We start from the raw sequence: 21,729 nt of genomic DNA on the forward strand, positions 1-21,729 counted from the left end.
TTCTTAGTGAATCTGCAACCAATTATTTAACACATATTGCAGTATTTCTAATGTCAGGATCAGTTCCTGAAAGATAAGAAATGAGAACTACTGCGTGAATTTCTTAGTTTGCCTTTTTGTTGCTTTTCATAACCTCTGTAACTGCTGTGGTATATGGGGAATATCTGTTCCACAATGTATCATCTACTTTATTCAGTTCATACATTAAGTAATGTTCCATAATAAAAGTGTTTGGGAAAATATATGGATCTCACAGATAACTTCATTCACTTTACACTTTCGTAAATGACTAATAGAAAGATCTGCAATTGCACAGGCAGAGAAATAGCAAAACATCTTCATTCCAGCGATCTGAAAATTCTGCTTCTAGTGTTAAATTTTTAAGGAAAATTGCCACACAATGCAATATTTGTAGACTATATGTTGTATGGAACAGTCAATGATTCCAGAATTTCTAATATTCATGTGGCAATGGGAAGCATAATTTTTATTCATTAGCTGGTGGAGTTACAGTATAACTATTGCACATTCTTATATTTGAGGAGAGCAGGGTTTAGGGAGGTTTTGACTATCCTCTCTTGGGTTTTCATCATGTACCTAACTCATAAAAGTAAAAAAACTCCTACAACTGGGCAGATACTACTCTCCACCAATCCTCTCTCTTCAGCAAAGGATGGAAGTTTCCAATACATAATAACTTTTTTAAGTAAAACAATAAAGTTATAGAAGCTACAAATATGGGAAATTTTTTTAATGATGCTGATTTGTGAAACAGTCTACCTCCTAACATTCTGTGACACAAAGTTATGTAAAATCGTATATTGTTGCACCTGTCACTGCCATGTCAATCTCATGTTTCATTGCCTCATTGATCAGGAAAATCTCCATGAGGATATTCCTTGTGGTATAGATTCCAAGTGATCCTTAATGCATAATATTTTAGAAATCCTCCTATGAAACATAATACAGAAGACACTGAAACTTCGTATATTTATAGCTGATAAATTGGGAACAACTATACACAGTTGTCACCATCATCATCATCATCATCTGAGAGGCATAGCAACTGTTGTGTGAGTTCTACTCTTATATTCTAAAAAAGTTGTTTATTACCAGCAGTTAGAAGATACTTAACAGAAAACAGCATTCACACTAACTTTTGGGTGGTAGCCCTTTTTCTAGAAAAAGCACAGACATTCACACACAAACCACAGTACATCCAAGCATCAATCCATCACAGGTGAGTGGCTGTCTTTCACTTATTGTATGCATTGCTTCATCCAGGAATTTTCATTATTGTTATCACAGAGTTAATTTGATGACAACTGCAATTCCTCAGATTAAAATGAGGTGTTCTTGATGTTTATTTGACATACATTTAATTTTTTCCATCTCTAGCAATGGTATTTTACACACTGCAAGTTTTTCCATTTGGTGTTTTCTGGAAATCGTATAGATCATTATATGCCACTTCTGCCTCCATAACTAGTACACCAATATGTTACTGCTCCATGCACACTGATACATTGCCCTTCCTCTTCATGCATTAACAAAAGAAAATCAGGAAGTTAGAATTTTAACATTTTGATGTAAGGAGGTCATTAGAGATTGATTCCATTTGGCCTGTGCCTAAGTATGCGACTGGTTATCAACCAATCTTTCTATAAATTATTTGAATACTTGGGGTTAGCATTGCAAAAGCACACTGAAATTATTATGAATACTATTCTGAACTATATAAAATGTTAAAAAGGTGTCAGCTATTTTGTGAGGTGGTAGAACTCATAGAAACGAAATTAGTAAACATGGGTCCAGAAGAGCACATTTCCAGAAATCTGAACACTTGTTTGTAGAAGGGACTGGAAGACTTTTTGTCGTGGATTTGAACACAGTCATTGTGTTACTGATCCACCAATAGGTTCAATGGTGTGTTTTGATGTCTTTCTGTATCATAATCTTCTAACAACACTTCAGTCTGAGCATTAGGTAGTCTGCAGTCATTTATGTGTTCAACTTCTGTTGTACTGTAATTTTATGTGTGTTATTATGCAGTAAATTACAATTTTGGGTATGTATTACGGTATCTTTTGTACTTACACAGATGACTTTACTTTTGTGTTGACTGGTATTGTGCTGTTTGCACATACAAATGTTTCAGTACTTTTCTCTTTCTGCCATTTGTAAGCAACAGAAGCCTGTTCTCCACAAGTAATGTGGTGGATATGATTTTCTGCTACAACCAGTAAACAGGGCAACCACAGAAGTTGGAGAGAGAATTTATTATAGGTACAAGGAAGGAAATATTGAAGTTAACTTGGTTAACACAAGAAATACTTCAATTGATTGACAAATAAAGAAAATATAATAATGTTCAGGAATAGTCTTTTAGAAAAAAATAAATAAGGTAGCCACAGTGAAATGGCTGCAGGATAATTACAAAGAAACTGAAAAAGACAATATTATGAAAAAGATAGATTGTTATTACCAGTGGCTGCCCTTAGCAGCCAGAGATGGTGGTTTTTTTTATATGCATGTGCGTGCGCGCTCGTGCTCGCACGCACGCGCGCCTGCACACACACACACACACACACACACACACACACACACACACACACACACACACACACACACTCTCTCTCTCTCTCTCTCTCTCTCTCTCTCTCTCTCTCTCTCTTACTTCATAATATTGTATTACATCCTGGATTTTGCACTGTCTGAAATTGAAAAGAAATGGTTGTCAAAAGAACTGATTCAGCATGCAGAAAGTTCAAAACAACATTCAGTGAAATTAAAGGCAAATGTTTCAGCATTAAGAGTGCATGATATATTCTAGTGTTAAATGTAGAGAAGTGTGTGGAAAAGCAGAATGAGTATGTTGAAGACCTCTATGAGGAAGAGGAACTGTCTGATGACATGATAAAAGAATAAATGGTAACCATATGGAAGACATAGGCGATTCACCACTGGAGTTAGAGCTTAAAATACCTTTGGATGACTCGTAAAAAACGAGGTGCTTGGCACAAGTAATATTCATTTCAAATTTCTAAAATTATTGATGGAATTGGCAATCAAATAACTGCTCAAGTTGGTTTGTAGAATCTATGAGTCTTGAGGCATACCATCAGCCTCTTGGAAAAACAACATCCACACAGACATGAAGATACCAAGGGCAGATAACTGTGAGAACTATCACACAGTCAACCGAACAGCTCATCCATCTGTGCTGCTAACAAGAATAATGTAAAGAAGAATGCAAGACAAAACTGAAGAGCTGTTAGGTGAGATCAGTTTGGCTTTAGGAAAAGTAAAGATACTAGAGAGACAGTTCTGACTTTGCACTTGGTAAGGGAAGCTACACTTAAGGAACGTCAAGACACATTTCAATGATTTGCCAACCTATATAAAACATTTGGCAATGTAAACTGGCGCATAATGTTTGAAATTCTGAGGAAAATAGTTGTAAACCTTACAGAAGGATACGTGATGTAGGATACGTACAAGGACAAAGAGGGAGCAGTAAGCATGGAGGACCATGAACAAAGTGTTTAGGTTAGAAAGGGTGTAAGACAGGGTTGTAGTCTACTATTAAATCTATACAGTGAATAAACAATGACAAAAGTAAAAGAAAGTTTCAAGTCTGGGATTAAAATTCTGAGTGAAAGGGTCTCAATGATAAGATTCATTGATGAAACTGCTATTCTCAGTGAAAGCGAGGAAGAATTGCAGGATGTTTTGAATGAAATAAACAGTGTAATGAGCACATGGTATGGACTGAGAGTAAACTAAAGACAACAAAAGCAATGAGGAGTAGCCAAAATGAGGTTAGTGATAAGCTTAACGTTAAAATTTGGCAGTACAAAATAGACGAAGTGAAGGAATTCCTCTACCTTGGAAGCAAAATGACACACAACAGATGAAGCAACAACGACCTAAAAATCAAACTATCACAGCAAAGAATCCTGGCCAAAAGAAGTCTACTAGTATCAATCATTGGCCTTAATCTGAGGAAGAAATTTCTGAGAATGTACACTTAGAACATAACATTGTATGGAAGTAAATCATGGACTGTGGAAAAACTGGAAAGTAAAGAACTGAAGCATTTGGGATGTTGTGCTACAGAAGAATGGTGGAAAATAGGTGGAATGATAAAAAATGATATGGTTCTCTGCAGAATCAGCAAGGAGAGGAGCCTATGGAAAAAGAGCACGCGGAAAACTTTGACAAGAAGGGACAGAATGATAGGAAATGTGCTAAGACACCAAGGAATAACTTCTGGGGTACAAGAGGAAGCTGTAGAGGGGGAGAAACGTTGAGGAAAAGAGAGGTTGAAATACATCCAACAAATAACTGAGAATGTTAGGTGTAGATGCTACTTTGAGATGAAATAGTTGGCTAGGAGAGGAATTCATGAAAGGTCATATCAAAGCAGTCAGGCTTCTTTATTACAGTAACATGCAAGCATCTGGAAGTAAAACCTATAAAAGTAATAGGGCTTATAGTAAAAACTCTTGATGATGGATGTGTGATGACATGTGATGCAGAGTTGATGAGATCTGATTATTTAATGAGGAAAGCAAACGATGAGTAATACTTAAAATTTTGACAACAAAGTAATCACTTATATGATGGAAATTTTATTTTAATTCAGATTCTTCTTCATTTTAATGCTCCAGTGCCCTTTTCAATTTCTTCTTTCCCGTATAAGGTGCAATTTCTACTTCCAGGATAGCTAAAATTTGATGCAAGAGAAATTACACTTGCTACTCTCAATTTTGCCTTCACCAAATCTAAGAGTTGATACAAATAAGAAATGCATTGCATCAAAACAGTGCTGAGTGATGGGTCCAAAAGATTGGACTCTCGTTTAAAAAGAGTGCATGTCAGATTCCAGTCAGACCACTGTGAGTTAGATTGGGTTACTAAATCACCATCTGCTTCTGGATCCATGCTGCACAAGCCATCTTATGGTCTTTGGTGGAGGGTACTTTATGTACTACTATCAGTTCCCCATTTTCCTATTCTGGCCATGAATTGCTCACAGGAAGAAAAACTGCTGGAAAACCTCTTGTGAGCTCAAATATCTCTAATTTTACTTTCATAGTCTTGTCATAAGATATATGTTGGAGGAAGTAATATATTGGTTGTGTCTTCTGGGAACATACCCTCTCAGAACTTTAACAGTAAGCTACACCATGATGCAGAACTGCTCTCTTGGAGTGCCTGGCCCTGAAATTAGCAGAACGTTTCTGTGATGCTTTTATGCTAGATGAATGTGTAATGACACATACTGCTCTTCTTAGGATCTTCTCTATTTCCTCTATCAGTCCCAATTGCTTTGGATCCCAGACTGGTGAGCAATATTTGAAGGTTTATATCTGTTAAGAGTGACATGTTGTGTTCTGTTTGCTATAAACTCTTCAGTTCTGTCACACAGCTGGTCTCTGGTCTGATATTCTGTACCCTCATATTTGGTTCATCGGATGGCAGTGCAGAACTGTGTCGAATGTGTTCTGGTAGTTATGGAATATGGCATCAACCAGGGAGCAGGTATCTTCTGCTTTCTGGGTCTCATGGATGAATAGAGTGAACTGGGTTTTACACAAGTGTGTTGATTCCTGCAAAGAAGATTTTTGGCTGCTGAAATGTCATAATATGTATCACCTTGGCACTGGTCATTCAAAAAGACTGAATCAAATATTCTGTGTCATCCTAGTTCACCCGAATAAGCTCTATGTCTCTAATGATGTTAATGTTGACAGAAAATTAAACAGTAACATACCAAGTTTTCCTCAGTTTTTAAGATTGAGTATTTCACTCTGTATACATTGGAGAAGCTTTTTCACTGTTTTCTCCATGACGTACCTCTTCTTGTAAGCCCTTGCCGAGTGAAATTCAAAACGACCTCCAGACAGGTCTATTTTACTGGCAGTTCAATATATTTATTTTATGAAGGATAATAACTAGGAATGTTGTAATGCATTAAGCCCTACACTAGTTTTCAGACTCATAATCTTCACTAGTTTTCTATGATAGTTTGCAAGAGAAAGTTAAAATGAAATACTATTTAAAAACCATTTTTTTGTGTTCTGTTGATATAATTTCAGTTTCCCTGCAATAAAAGACACCTTATTTTTGACCATGATGATATGTTCCTTCTGCCTCTCATTTCCTTTGCATTAGTAATAACCTGTTTTTCGACTGTTGTAATAATGATTTACTGCCAGGGATACATTTTAGATGTTCTTCTTCTGTTACAGATTGTTGCTGACATAAGAAGTTTATTCTCGCATGAAAGTACAGCCTACAGTTTAAATTACTTTGGAAACTGTGTACATTAGATGCATCTGTACATCTTCCAAATAAGAGCTGCAGTGAGGTTGCTAACAAGAAAGATTGTTAACTATAATTTCAGAATCAAAAAGTTTCATTATCTTTGTAGTCGTAACAACATTGTTAATAGTGACATTATTCCTCGAAGAAAATTGAGCATGGATGAACACGGTACTGCTGGTGTGCCCTTGGATGAAGTAATTTCACAGTTAAATTCATTTGCTGAATTATCACTGGCTGAGACGTGGGATAATGTAGGACTACTCATTCAGCCTTATACTTCAAGAACAGTTGAGAAGATTTTGCTTACAAATGATTTAACTGAAGCTGTAATGCAAGAAGCATTAGAAAAGAATGTGGGGATGATTATTTCTTATCATCCACCAATTTTTAGGGCCTTGAAGTCTGTTACTAAAAGGACATGGAAGGTAAATAATTGTAGCATATAGTATTTAAAATATGATGAGTGGTTTGGAAGTTTTGAACATATTCAGTCATTGTGCAGAAATATTCCATAACTGTAAGTTGGTAAACAAGTACTATCTGTAAACTTTTTCTAGCTCTCTAAGAGAATGCAGGGCACTCCTTTGTGCCTTCCACTGTGAATACAAACTGCTGTAGGAAGAGGAGTGATGTGGAAAGAAATGCCCCATCTTCCTCACACAACATAGCCTTTGTATGTGTTCTTTGTGCTTCATACTCTTAGTGTGGGTAGTAAGCTACCTTTTTCTGGAAGGTGTCATAAATGGAACCCACAATGGGACAGAAACTGATTCATCACTCATTTTAGCACAAACTTTCTGAATATGGGACAGTTGTATGAAACATTGCCTTCAACAATGGCTACAATGGCGCTGTTTTGCAGTTTGCTGTTTGATTGCCAAGGGAGCAGCGAGTGGACACAAAAGATTAGTGGCTCTGTTTCCCGACTTCTACCGATTTACATAAAATTGTACGTCTGGATTCTAGTTTTTTGTTGTTTCCAATTTTAAGATGTAACTGAAGACTTCACTTGTTTACTTCTTTTCTTTGTAAACAGAATCCAATTTCACTTACCAAACCTGTCAACATTTTATATGTTTCAAATGCGCAGTCAGTAGTTACACCTTGAATCAGAAAAAAGTCACCAAATAAATCCATATTTCTATATTTTGGCACCCATATTTCTCTGCTAATTCAATGAATGTTATTTTTCACTACACTGAAATTGTCTGATTCAAAAGCTGCAATAATTCATATGACAAATGCGTTCCACCCATTTCAGTAAAATCCCCATTAGTGTTGTGTAGACTACTTTACTCTTGCACCAATAGCATTCCAGATGCATCATGAATCCTGTCAAACTCATTGCTAATCTAATTTTGCAACTCATCCACAATATTCACTGGAGTGTCATGTTTTTCTGTCTCCATAAAAATTGTTAATTTCGGTAGCCTATCAAGAAGTTATGGTGGACACCATCTAAGTGTCATCCCACTTCAAGAATGAAATTGATTTTTTTTTTTAATTGGGTCCAGTTTGATTACATTATGTGTACTTGTAATATAGGACAAGTCAACTTAATCCAACATCTTAGAATACGTAGCCTTAGTATTACAATATTAAACATCCAACTGACAAATATGTGGCATCAGAGAGCCAAACATGTACATCCTGTCAGCATGTGGGACAAACACTTAGGAAGAAGAAGAACAAGTAGTAAAGTGACAAACATGCTGATAATGCTGCATACATTTTTCTCTAAATCTGTATTTAGGTCTTACTGAACATCAGATATTCTTTCATCCAGTGACTACAGAACAGTCATACAAAAGCACATGACGTGTACAATACATTCAGGTGATTACAAATACACATGCAGGTAATGAAAATATTTCCCATTATTTACTCATATATGCCTCTACACTACAAAATTTTCCTTTCATTAAATAATGTTCATGAGGTTTCTGGATGTCTTTTCATCAATGCTGTTCTGCATACTCTTAGGAAGACACTTTATCAGTTGTACACTTGAGTACAGAAACACTCTTTCAATAGCTCTTAGTCTGTGCAGTATACTTGTCAGCTGGAGTTTATTTCCTCTGTTATGTGAAGTAACATCTGCATTTTTTCTAGTAGTATATTGACTCTGATTAATGACATTATTGTTGTGTATATGTATGTGAATGGGAATGTCAATCTTTAAGGTTATGGGAGACAGTTCTGCATGAGTCTGTTTTTTATTCAGGATTGTACCAATGGCCTTTCTTTCCAGTGCAATTTTTTTTTAATACTGCTGCTAGAGTTTCCCCAAATAATAATTCCATATTGTAAGTAAAGTTGAAAAAAGAGCATAGTAACTGCAGATGGAAGTTGTTTGTTAGCATAACGTGCAAGCTATTTAATAGGAATAAAGGCCGAGTCATACCCCAAAGTAGTAACTGAAAGATTTAGAGGTACGAGTCCACTTGCAATGCAGACATTTAAAGCCAGGCAGAGTCATACCCCAAAGAAGTACTGGTAGCTGAAAGATTTAGAGATGTGAGTCCACCTGCAATGCAGGTGTTTAAAGTCAATCACAAAGGACTAACTTGGCAAGAAGTTTACAATACAGACTACTTGAACAACAAATGTAGTACATTTCTTCAAACATTTAACTCTTTCTTTAATAGCATTTTCTTGCCAAAACCGTGTGGGTGCTTCTGCAGTATTAATAAGCAATTAGTTTAGGTAACTAATGGCATTAAAGTATCATGTAGAAGAAAACAGGATTGTATCACAATATGACAGACAGCGCTTGGTAATAGAATTTTACTACCAACAATGCTGCAAAGTGCTGAGGAACGTCATCAGAAAGGTTTAAATAATGTATTAAACATGAGACTAGAAAGCTGTCAGAACAAAATTAAAACTATATCGCCAATTATGAAAGAGGTATCAAGGCATAATATGGGTACTCAAAATATTACACCTTTCTTGTGTCTGAATGTAACTGTTAGTGAACCTAATCAACTTTGAAATGGATCTTATTGGTGTAGGCAATTTCCTGACAACCTTGAAATGAAACTTCCTGGCAGATTAAAACTGTGTGCCCGACCGAGACTCGAACTCGGGACCTTTGCCTTTCGCGGGCAAGTGCTCTACCAACTGAGCTACCGAAGCACGACTCACGCCCGGTACTCACAGCTTTACTTCTGCCAGTACCTCGTCTCCTACCTTCCAAACTTTACAAAAGCTCTCCTTGCAGATTTGAAAAAAAATTTCATAATCATAATTACAATAACAAAGAAATCAAATGTACACACTTATTGATACAATGTTAGTCGAAAGCTTACATTTTCTCACAGTCCATAAAGACAGTCCTGATCATTCATCACAGAAAAATTGCAGTGTTTTTCTCAAAGTCTGAGCAGTAAAAGAAAATGCACATGGAAGTAGTGGATTTCCATGCAGTCTTGAAGAAGTAGTGTTGTTCTTCCAACGGAAAGACAGTGCTGACTCTTGAAATGCAGACAGGTAATGGGCCACAACAGAGCATACTCACAGCAGAGTCAGTTGAAGTTTTGAAGAATATTGGTAGGTAGGTCGTCACAGAGCAGACCCACTGTATTCCTGGTAGAGGTTACGGTATTGGTGGGCCACCAGAGGTGCAGACCCACTTCAGTCCTTGCAGAGACAGCCAGCAGCCATCTGTTGCGACTGTGCAGGTGCACAATAACCATTGACGAGTCTTGCGGACAATATAGCAAGTCCATGAACCACCACTTGTGCACTCACTTTTTTTTTTTTTTTTGAAAGGTTCTAAGAACCAGCAATGCTGTTAACCAGTCCCTTGCTGAATTATCAGCACACGTGCAAGCACTAACAGTCCCAACTTCTCACATACTGTGCATATATTATGATCAACAGAAACGTGTGCAGTGAAATGACACTTAATTTGAAGAACTGGTGTCTATACAATTATAACATAAGAATACAGTAACAAAGGTACAAAATACATCATTAAAGAACATAACAATACAGATAACATTCGTAGTAAAACAGGCTTTACAAAAGAATGGAAATAAACATGTACATCAGTGTTACAAAAATTATGACATAAGTACATACATAAAGATCAGAATAACTTTTGAAACATCAACTTCACATATGAGCAACAAAACAGAACAGATAAATAATGTCTAAACATCTTTACAAAGTAAATAACATGTTGTTGTTGTGGTATTCAGTCCTGAGACTGGTTTGATGCAGCTCTCCATGCTACTCTATCCTGTGCAAGCTTCTTCATCTCCCAGTACCTACTGCAACCTACATCCTTCTGAATCTGCTTAGTGTATTCATCTCTTGGTCTCCCCCTACGATTTTTACCCTCCACACTGCCCTCCAATACTAAATTGGTGATGCCTTGATGCCTCAGAACATGTCCTACCAACTGATCCCTTCTACTGGTCAAGTTGTGCCACAAGCTTCTCTTCTCCCCAATCCTATTCAATACTTCCTCATTAGTTATGTGATCTACCCATCTAATCTTCAACATTCTTCTGTAGCACCAAATTTCGAAAGCTTCTATTCTCTTCTTGTCCAAACTATTTACCGTCCATGTTTCACTTCCATACATGGCTACACTCCATACAAATACTTTCAGAAATGACTTCCTGACACTTAAATCTATACTAGAAGTTAACAAATTTCTCTTCTTCAGAAACGCTTTCCTTGCCATTGCCAGTCTACATTTTATATCCTCTCTACTTTGACCATCATCAGTTATTTTGCTCCCCAAATAGCAAAACTCCTTTACTATTTTAAGTGTCTTATTTCCTAATCTAATATTCTCAATATCACCCGACTTAATTTGACTACATTCCATTATACTTGTTTTGCTTTTGTTCTTCTTATATCCTCCCTTCAAGACACTGTCCATTCCGTTCAACTGCTCTTCCAAGTCCTTTGCTGTCTCTGACAGAATTACAATGTCATCGGCGAACCTCAAAGTTTTTATTTCTTCTCCATGGATAATACCTACTCCGAATTTTTCTTTTGTTTCCTTTACTGCTTGCTCAATACACAGATTGAATAACACCGGGGAGAGGCTACAACCCTGTCTTACTCCCTTCCCAACCACTGCTCCCCTTTCATGTCCCTCGACTCTTATAACTGCCATCTGGTTTCTGTACAAATTGTAAATAGCCTTTCGCTCCCTGTATTTTACCCCTGCCACCTTTAGAATTTGAAAGAGAGTATTCCAATCAACATTGTCAAAAGCTTTCTCTAAGTCTACAAATGCTAGAAATGTAGGTTTGCCTTTCCTTAATCTTTCTTCTAAGATAAGTCGTAAGGTCAGTATTGCCTCACGTGTTCCAGTATTTCTACGGAATCCAAACTGATCTTCCCTGAGGTCGGCTTCTACTAGTTTTTCCATTCGTCTGTAAAGAATTCGTGTTAGTATTTTGCAGCTGTGACTTATTAAACTGATTGTTCGGTAATTTTCACATCTGTCAACACCTGCTTTCTTTGGGATTGGTATTATTATATTCTTCTTGAAGTCTGAGGGTACTTCGCCTGTTTCATACATATTGCTCACCAGATGGTAGAGTTTTGTCAGGACTGGCTCTCCCAAGGCCGTCAGTAGTTCTAATGGAATGTTGTCTACTCCCGGGGCCATGTTTCGACTCAGGTCTTTCAGTGCTCTGTCAAACTCTTCACGCAGTATCTTATCCCCCATTTCATCTTCATCTACATCCTCTTCCATTTCCATAATATTGTCCTCAAGTACATCGCCCTTGTATAGACCCTCTATATACTCCTTACACCTTTCTGCCTTCCCTTCTTTGCTTAGAACTGGGTCGCCATCTGAGCTCTTGATATTCATACAAGTGGTTCTCTTCTCTCCAAAGGTCTCTTTAATTTTCCTGTAGGCAGTATCTATCTTACCCCTAGTGAAATAAGCCTCTACATCCTTACATTTGTCCTCTAGCCATCCCCGCTTAGCCATTTTGCACTTCCTGTCGATCTCGTTTTTGAGACGTTTGTATTCCTTTTTGCCTGCTTCATTTACTGCATTTTTATATTTTCTCCTTTCATCAATTAAATTCAATATTTCTTCTGTTACCCAAGGATTTCTACTAGCCCTCGTCTTTTTACCTACTTGATCCTCTGCTGCCTTCACTATTTCATCCCTCAAAGCTACCCATTCTTCTTCTATTGTATTTCTTTCCCCCGTTCCTGCCAATTGTTCCCTTACGCTCTCCCTGAAACTCTGTACAACCTCTGGTTCTTTCAGTTTATCTAGGTCCCATCTCCTTAAATTCCCACCTTTTTGCAGTTTCTTCAGTTTTAATCTACAGGTCATAACCAATACATTGTGGTCGGAGTCCACATCTGCCCCTGGAAATGTCTTACAATTTAAAACCTGGTTCCTAAATCTCTGTCTTACCATTATATTATCTATCTGATACCTTTTAGTATCTCCAGGGTTCTTCCATGTATACAACCTTCTTTCATGGTTCTTAAACCAAGTGTTAGAGATGATTAAGTTGTGCTCTGTGCAAAATTCTACCAGGCGGCTTCCTCTTTCATTTCTTAGCCCCAATCCATATTCACCTACTATGTTTCCTTCTCTCCCTTTTCCTACACTCGAATTCCAGTCACCCATGACTATTAAATTTTCGTCTCCCTTCACTATCTGAATAATTTCTTTTATTTCATCATACATTTCTTCAATTTCTTCGTCATCTGCAGAGCTAGTTGGCATATAAACTTGTACTACTGTAGTAGGTGTGGGCTTCGTATCTATCTTGGCCACAATAATGCGTTCACTATGCTGTTTGTAGTAGCTTACCCGCATTCCTATTTTCCTATTCATTATTAAACCTACTCCTGCATTACCCCTATTTGATTTTGTGTTTATAACCCTGGAGTCATCTGACGAGAAGTCTTGTTCCTCCTGCCACCTAACGTCACTAATTCCCACTATATCTAACTTTTACCTATCCATTTCCCTTTTTAAATTTCCTAACCTACCTGCCCGATTAAGGGATGTGACATTCCACGCTCCGATCCGTAGAACGCCAGTTTTCTTTCTCCTGATAACAACATCCTCTTGAGTAGTCCCCGCCCGGAGATCCAAATGGGGGACTATTTTACCTCCGGAATATTTTACCCAAGAGGGCGCCATCATCATTTAATCATACAGTAAAGCTGCATGCCCTCGGGAAAAATTACGGCCGTAGTTTCCCCTTGCTTTCAGCCGTTCGCAGTACCAGTACAGCAAGGCCGATTTGGTTATTGTTACAAGGCCAAATCAGTCAATCATCCATACAGTTGCCCTTGCAACTACTGAAAAGGCTGCTGCCCCTCTTCAGGAACCACATGTTTGTCTTGCCTCTCAACAGATACCCCTCCGTTGTGGTTGCACCTACGGTACGGCTATCTGTATCGCTAAGGCACGCAAGCCTCCCCACCAACGGCAAGGTCCATGGTTCATAGTATTAGAAAAATTCTACAACATAACTCTCATAAGCTAAACACATAAAGACAGGAAAAACACAAATACACAAGTGTACACAAACACATAGCAGAATAACACAAGAGGAAAGGGCATATGAAACGTCCCCTTTGAACAATTATACATGACTGTGCTTCAACTGACACACAATATTTTTAGTGCAACTCAATCTGACTTTTAATAATCCCTACAAAAAAATGGCCCTGACTAACATTAACCTATACCTTTCACAAATCACTTACCTCACAAAAATCTTCGTTACTCGAACTACTGCAATACAGCAAGGGCCACTACTGCCAGCTAAATAAAAGAGTCAAACTACTGAAGGCACTAACTACTGATAGGCATAGTTAGCAAATGAAAGATTTTGATAGAGAACAAGCAATGTATTTACCTTAATAGTGTTCAAAAGTAAATATATATATATATAACAGTTCATGACATCCAGTCTTATAAATGTACTGTTTCTGATATATCCAGATCATCCGCTCTCAGAAATCCGCCATCTCACTTCCCCACATCCACCACTGCTGGCGGCTCACCTCCAACTGCGCAACGCTATGCGCTGTTAACATCCAGCTGCCCAACACTACAATGGAAGACAACAATGCCAACTAGCCACTGACTGCACACAGCACAGCCAGTGATTTTCATACAGAGTGCTAAGTGGCGTTACCAATAAAAAACCTAAACAGCCTATTTACAAAATGAGAGTGACAGAAAGTGCAAACCACCGTAACAGTAATGGATAGAGGACAAATGCAAGGTTATAGAAGCAAGTCAAAAACAGATAACACACACCTGCGAGTGTGTGTCCCGCCCCTTCCCCTCCCCCACATGACCAGTCTCTGGCAGCTGAAGCAAGACTGGTAGTATGGCTTCAGCTGCCAGAGACTGTGGTATGTGTGTGTGAGTTGCATTTGCTTTTGACAAATGCCTTGTTGACTGAAAGCTTATTGTGTGACAGTCTTTTTATTGTGCCTATCTGTGACTCAGCATCTCCACTATATGGGAAGTAGCAACTATCCTGTTCATAATATTGCTACATTCCATCCTGAATTTTCCATCATTTGAATTATCTTAGAAGATAGATTGAAGAAAGGCAACCTTTGTTTATAGCATTTGTATACTTAGAGAAAGGTTCTGACAGTGTTGACTGGAATACACTCCTTAAAATTATGAAGGTAGTGGGGATAAAATACAGGGGGTGAAAGGTTATTTACAATGTTTACTGTAACCAGATTGCAGTTACAATAGCTGAAGGACATGAAAGGGAAACGATAATTGAGAATGGAGTGAGACAGGATTGTAGCTTATCCCCAATGTTGTCTAGTCTCTACATTGAGCAAGCAGTTAAGGAAACCAAAGAAAAATTTGGAGACTAAATCAAAGTTCAAGGAGAAGGAATAAAAACTTTGAGGTTTACTGATGACATTATAACTTCATTAGATACAGCAAAGGGACCTGGAAGAACAGTTGAGTGGAATGGAAGCTGTTTTGAGAGGAAGATATAAAATGAACATCAACAAAAAGAAAACAGTGTTAATTGGATGTAGTCATATTAAATTAGGTGATGCTGAGGAAATGAGGCCTAATAGTAGTAGATAAGTTTTTTGGACAGCTAAATAACTGATGATGGTCAAAGTAGAGAGGACATAAAATGCAGACTGGCTGTAATAAGGAAAGCATTTCTGAAAAAGATGAATTTGTTAACATCTAATATAGATTTAACTGTTAGGGAATGTTTTCTGGGGGTATCTGTCTGGAGTGTAGCCTTGTACAGAATTAAAATGTGGATGACAAGCAGTGCAAGCAAGAAGAGAACAGAAGCTTGTGAAATATTGGCAGTGCAGAAGAATGCTGAACATTAGATGGGACGATCACATAACTGATAAGGAGATTCTGAATAGAACTGAGAAGAAAAGAAATTTGTGGCACAGTTGACTAAAAAAAAGGAGTAGGTTGATAGGACATTTTCTGATACGTAAGTGAATCACCAATTTAGTACTGTAGGGAAGAGAGAGAGAGAGAGAGAGAGAGAGAGAGAGAGAGAGAGAGAGAGTGTGTGTGTGTGTGTGTGTGTGTGTGTGTGTGTGTGTGTGTGAAGTGGGGGGGGGGGGGGTTAAAATTGTAGACAGAAGCCGAGAGATATATACAATAAGCTCACACAGGAGAGACTAGTGTAGAGAGTTGCATCAAACTCATCTTTGGATTGAAGACAACAACAACAACAACAACAACAACAACAACAAACTCCATTGCTGGTATCTCTTGACTATTTAACAACCATAATTTCTTTTTAATTTTTTCTTGGAAACATTCCCAAAAGGTAATTCATCAAGAGTGTTTTCACCACTCAGCAGCATCCCATACTAAGTAATAAGAAACAAAATCTATCTTTTTAAGGGGACTGATGACCATAGATGTTAAGTCCCATAGCCACTATCTTTTTAGTGTCATCACAGAGTTTAGAATATAGGATGTACATTCCTGTTTTGTTTGAATTTCAGAAACTGTTAATTGGAATTTGTCCCATGTTCCAGAAAAAGTTCTTCTAGTAACACTATTGGGCACCCACATTTTCATTAAGCTTTTTTTTCTTGTAAATTTGTCCCTTAGGTCTTGCTAACTCTTCACAGAGTCTAAAATTCCACTCCATTTTCTCTGTATCAGCCGATGAATGAGGTATAGAGACAGAGGACTCAACCTTTCCTTAGACTCCTCGTTCAGTGAAATCACTAACACATTCCTCCAGTAGTGAAAGTTCAACCTAAGACTGTTGCTTCATTGGAATCGTTACTTTATTCTAATATGTTAAGTCTTACAGTTGTGTTTGAAATTTGTTTATGAACCTCTATAAATTCTTGTTCAGTAACATCCTTAATCTGTTTTATATCTTTGTTTACATCTCTAAATTTTCAGTTACCTCATTTCTTACTAATTCTCTCTATCTAACTATCTCAGAATGTAATTTCTCTGTTAAACTTGATACAGTGGATTGAAATTTTGATATTTTCTTATTTATTTCAGTCTTTAACTGATGTGAGTGAGCAATATATCCTTCTAATCTATTAAATTGTTTATTTATCTTCTCGTTAGGTCTCTCTAATTGATTATCTTGTTCAGGTATTTTAGTATTCATTGCATCTAATTTTGCATATAGTTCAGTAATTATTTGAGGATATGTCTCGGCAAGAGCTTGTTCAAATCTATCACCTTGAGAATTTAAACCAACATTGTTTTGTGCTATTTTTGCTTTCAAGTCAACATTTAACTGTCACATTTAATCATGTAGGTCTGAAATAATGTATAATACTTCTTCCATTTTTCTAGTTACTATGGACGTACAGTCAAAACATAGCAACATTCCAACAACCCTTCCCCAGTTAACAACAGTTACTAGCGCCTACACAGAAAAAGTCAACTGAAATGCAACTCAGTCTCCACTTGAAACACAGTGTCACCAAACAAAAAATTAAAAAAAAACTGATTTTGGTGTAAATACACACACACACACACACACACACACACACACACACACAAATGATTACAGTTTCAGAAAATATGGATGAGTTTTATGAATTCAGCAACACATTGGTCTACCTCTGACACTTGTGCGAGCAGTTATTCTTCTTGACATTGATTGAAAGAGTTGTTGGATGCCTTTCTGAGGAACATCATGGCAAATTCTGTCCAACTGGAGTGTTAGATGGTAAAAATCCTGAGCTGTTTGGAGGGCCCTGCCCTCAATGCTCCAAAGGTTTTCAATAGGGGGGAGATCTGGCAGTTTTGCTGGCCAAGGTATTTATTTATTTATTCCATGTGATCTGATGGTACACAATGTGTTGCAGATGTTGGAAAATATCAGTTCACATTGTTAACATATAGTATTATATAGTAACATATAGTTTTATGAACCATGAACCATGGACCTTGCCGTTGGTGGGGAGGCTTGCGTGCCTCAGCGATACAGATAGCCGTACCACAGGTGCAACCACAATGGAGGGGTATCTGTTGAGAAGCCAGACAAACGTGTGGTTCCTGAAGAGGGGCAGCAGCCTTTTCAGTAGTTGCAAGGGCAACAGTCTGGATGATTGACTAATCTGGCCTTGTATCAATAACCAAAACGGCCTTGGTGTGCTGGTACTGCGAATGGCTGAAAGTAAGGGGAAACTACGGCCGTAATTTTTCCCGAGGGCATGCAGCTTTACTGTATGTTTAAATGATGATGGCGTCCTCTTGGGTAAAATATTCCGGAAGTAAAATAGCCGCCCATTCGGATCTCCGGGCGGGGACTACTCAAGAGGATGTTGTTATCAGGAGAAAGAAAACTGGCATTCCACGGATCGGAGCGTGGAATGTCAGATCCCTTAATCGGGCAGGTAGGTTAGGAAATTTAAAAAGGGAAATGAATAGGGTACAGTTGGATATAGTGGGAATTAGTGAAGTTCGGTGGTAGGAGGAACAAGACTTCTGGTCAGGTGACTACAGGGTTATAAACAAAAAATCAAATAGGGGTAATGCAGGAGTAGGTTTAATAATGAATAGGAAAATAGGAATACGGGTAAGCTACTACAAACAGCATAGTGAATGCATTATTGTGGCCAAGATAGATACGAAGCCCACACCTACTACAGTAGTACAAGTTTATATGCCAACTAGCTCTGCAGATGACGAAGAAATTGAAGAAATGTATGATGAAATAAAAGAAATTATTCAGATAGTGAAGGGAGACGAAAATTTAATAGTCATGGGTGACTGGAATTCGAGTGTAGGAAAAGGGAGAGAAGGAAACATAGTAGGTGAATATGGATTGGGGCTAAGAAATGAAAGAGGAAGCCGCCTGGTAGAATTTTGCACAGAGCACAACTTAATCATATCTAACACTTGGTTTAAGAACCATGAAAGAAGGTTGTATACATGGAAGAACCCTGGAGATACTAAAAGGTATCAGATAGATAATATAATGGTAAGACAGAGATTTAGGAACCAGGTTTTAAATTGTAAGACATTTCCAGGGGCAGATGTGGACTCTGACCACAATGTATTGGTTGTGAGCTGTAGATTAAAACTGAAGAAACTGCAAAAAGGTGGGAATTTAAGGAGATGGGACCTGGATAAATGGACTAAACCAGAGTTTGTGCAGAGTTTCAGGGAGGGGATAAGGGAACAATTGACAGGAATGGGGGAAAGAAATACAGTAGAAGAAGAATGGGTAGGTTTGAGGGATGAAGTAGTGAAGGCAGCAGAGGATCAAGTAGGTAAAAAGACGAGGGCTAGTAGAAATCCTTGGGTAACAGAAGAAATATTGAATTTAATTGATGAAAGGAGAAAATATAAAAATGCAGTAAATGAAGCAGGCAAAAAGGAATACAAACGTCTCAAAAACGAGATCGACAGGAAGTGCAAAATGGCTAAGCGGGGATGGCTAGAGGACAAATGTAAGGATGTAGAGGCTTATCTCAGTAGGGGTAGGATAGATACTGCCTACAGGAAAATTAAAGAGACATTTGGAGATAAGAGAACCACTTGTATGAACATCAAGAGCTCAGATGGAAACCCAGTTCTAAGCAAAGAAGGGAAAGCAGAAAGGTGTAAGGAGTATATAGAGGGTCTATACAAGGGCGATGTACTTGAGAACGACATTATGGAAATGGAAGAGGATGTAGATGAAGATGAAATGGGAAATACGATACTGTGTGAAGAATTTGACAGAGCACTGAAAGACCTGAGTCGAAACAAGGCCCCCGGAGTAGACAACATTCCATTGGAACTACTGACGGCCTTGGGAGAGCCAGTCCTGAGAAAACTCTACCATCTGGTGAACAAGATGCATGAAACAGGCGAAATACCCTCAGACTTCAAGAAGAATATAATAATTCCAATCCCAAAGAAAGCAGGTGTCGACAGATGTGAAAATTACCGAACAATCAATTTAATAAGCCACAGTTACAAAATACTAACACGAATTATTTGCAGTCAAATGGAAAAACTAGTAGAAGCCGACCTCGGCGAAGATCAGTTTGGATTCCGTAGAAATACTGGAACACGTGAAGCAATACTGACCTTATGACTTATCTTAGAAGAAAGATTAAGGAAAGGGAAACCTAAGTTTCTAGAATTTGTAGATTTTAAAGGTGGCGGGGGTAAAATACAGGGAGCAAAAGGCTATTTACAATTTGTACAGAAACCAGATGGCAGTTATAAGGGTCGAGGAACTTGAAAGGGAAGCAGTGGTTGGGAAGGGAGTAAGACAGGGTTGTAACCTCTCGCCGATGTTATTCAATCTCTGTATTGAGCAAGCAGTAAAGGAAACAAAAGAAAAATTTCGAGTAGGTATTAAAATCCATGGAGAAGAAATAAAAACTTTGAGGTTCGCCGATGACATTGTAATTCTGTCAGAGACAGCAAAGGACTTGGAAGAGCAGTTGAATGGAATGGACAGTGTCTTGAAAGGAGGATATAAGATGAACATCAACAAAAGCAAAACGAGGATAATGAAATGTAGTGGAATTCAATCGGGTGATGCTGAGGGAATTAGATTACGAAATGAGACACCTAAATTAGTAAAGGAGTTTTGCTATTTGGGGAGCAAAATAACTGATGATGGTCGAAGTGGAGAGGATATAAAATGTAGACTGGCAATGGCAAGGAAGCGTTTCTGAAGAAGAGAAATTTGTTAACATCGAGTATAGATTTAAGTGTCAGGAAGTCATTTCTGAAAGTATTGTATGGAGTGTAGCCATGTATGGAAGTGAAACATGGACGATAAATAGTTTGGACAAGAAGAGAATAGAAGCTTTCGAAATTTGGTGCTACAGAAGAATGCTGAAGATTAGATGGGTAGATCACATAACTAATGAAGAAGTATTGAATAGGATTGGGGAGAAGAGAAGTTTGTGGCACAACTTGACCAGAAGAAGGGATCGGTTGGTAGGACATGTTCTGAGGCATCAAGGGATCACCAATTTAGAATTGGAGGGCAGCGTGGAGGGTAAAAATCGTAGAGGGAGACCAAGAGATGAATACACTAAGCAGATTCAGAATGATGTAGGTTGCAGTAGGTACTGGGAAATGAAGAACCTTGCACAGGATAGAGTAGCATGGAGAGCTGCGTCAAACCAGTCTTAGAACTGAAGACCACAACAACAACATAGTATTATATTGCTCAATGTTTTCAATTTAACACAAATAGCAAGATTACTCTTCTAAGTATTCATTTATAGAGTAAAAACAATGACTCAACAAATATGACTTCACAGCTTTGCTAAATTTTATGTTGTCGTCGATGGACTTAATACTAGTGGGAAGATTGTTGAACAGTTGGAGGCCCATATGGAAAGCTCCCTTTTTACACAGTTGAGTGTTTGTACGCAAAACATGCAGATTTGAGTTTTTTCTGGTGTTGTGTGTATGAATTTCATTATTTTTTACGACTCTGGAGTCATTTGGCACTACGTGGTTTCTGAAAAATTTTAGAGTTTCGAGAATGTATAGGCAAGGCAGTGTAAGGATTTCCAACTTTCTGAAGATGGGTTTGCAGGAGTCTCTGGGTTTGCTTCCAGTAATAATCCTCATTGCTCTCTTCTGGATTATGAATGTGCTCAGGGCAGTTGGAGAGTGTAGTATGCGCTGGTTAATGTTTTCAGGTTAGCACATGATTTCAGTACACTCAGTGCATAACAGCCAGTACTAATTCTGGCATTTACCTTTCCTGTATGTGTGTTCCATTTCAGGTTATCTTGAACCCACAGACCCAGGAATTTGAAAACAGTGTCAGTATCTATTCGCTGGTTATTTACAGTGACAAGTGGCTGAGAGGAATTTGCATTTTGTGTTGTGTGTAAGTTCATGGAAGCTGTATTTTTGGTGTTGATAGTTAATCTGTAGATTTTAGTCCAGCTGCTGAGTTGTTC

The 21,729-nt window shown here is 38.0% G+C and overlaps 1 protein-coding gene across 2 annotated transcripts in view; it reads left to right on the forward strand.

Moving 5' to 3' along the window:
* Positions 1–21,729, forward strand: part of LOC126470348 (NIF3-like protein 1) — a 97,909-nt gene that overhangs the window by 7,356 nt on the left and 68,824 nt on the right. For both annotated transcript variants that reach the window (XM_050098141.1, XM_050098149.1), the window contains exon 2: positions 6,258–6,758. In XM_050098141.1, coding sequence (XP_049954098.1) covers positions 6,339–6,758 — 420 coding nt within the window. In that variant the 5' untranslated portion in view covers positions 6,258–6,338. The remainder of the gene's footprint in view (positions 1–6,257; positions 6,759–21,729) is intronic.

This window comes from Schistocerca serialis, chromosome 1 (assembly GCF_023864345.2).
Source record: "Schistocerca serialis cubense isolate TAMUIC-IGC-003099 chromosome 1, iqSchSeri2.2, whole genome shotgun sequence".
In the NCBI taxonomy this organism is placed as follows: domain Eukaryota; kingdom Metazoa; phylum Arthropoda; class Insecta; order Orthoptera; family Acrididae; genus Schistocerca; species Schistocerca serialis.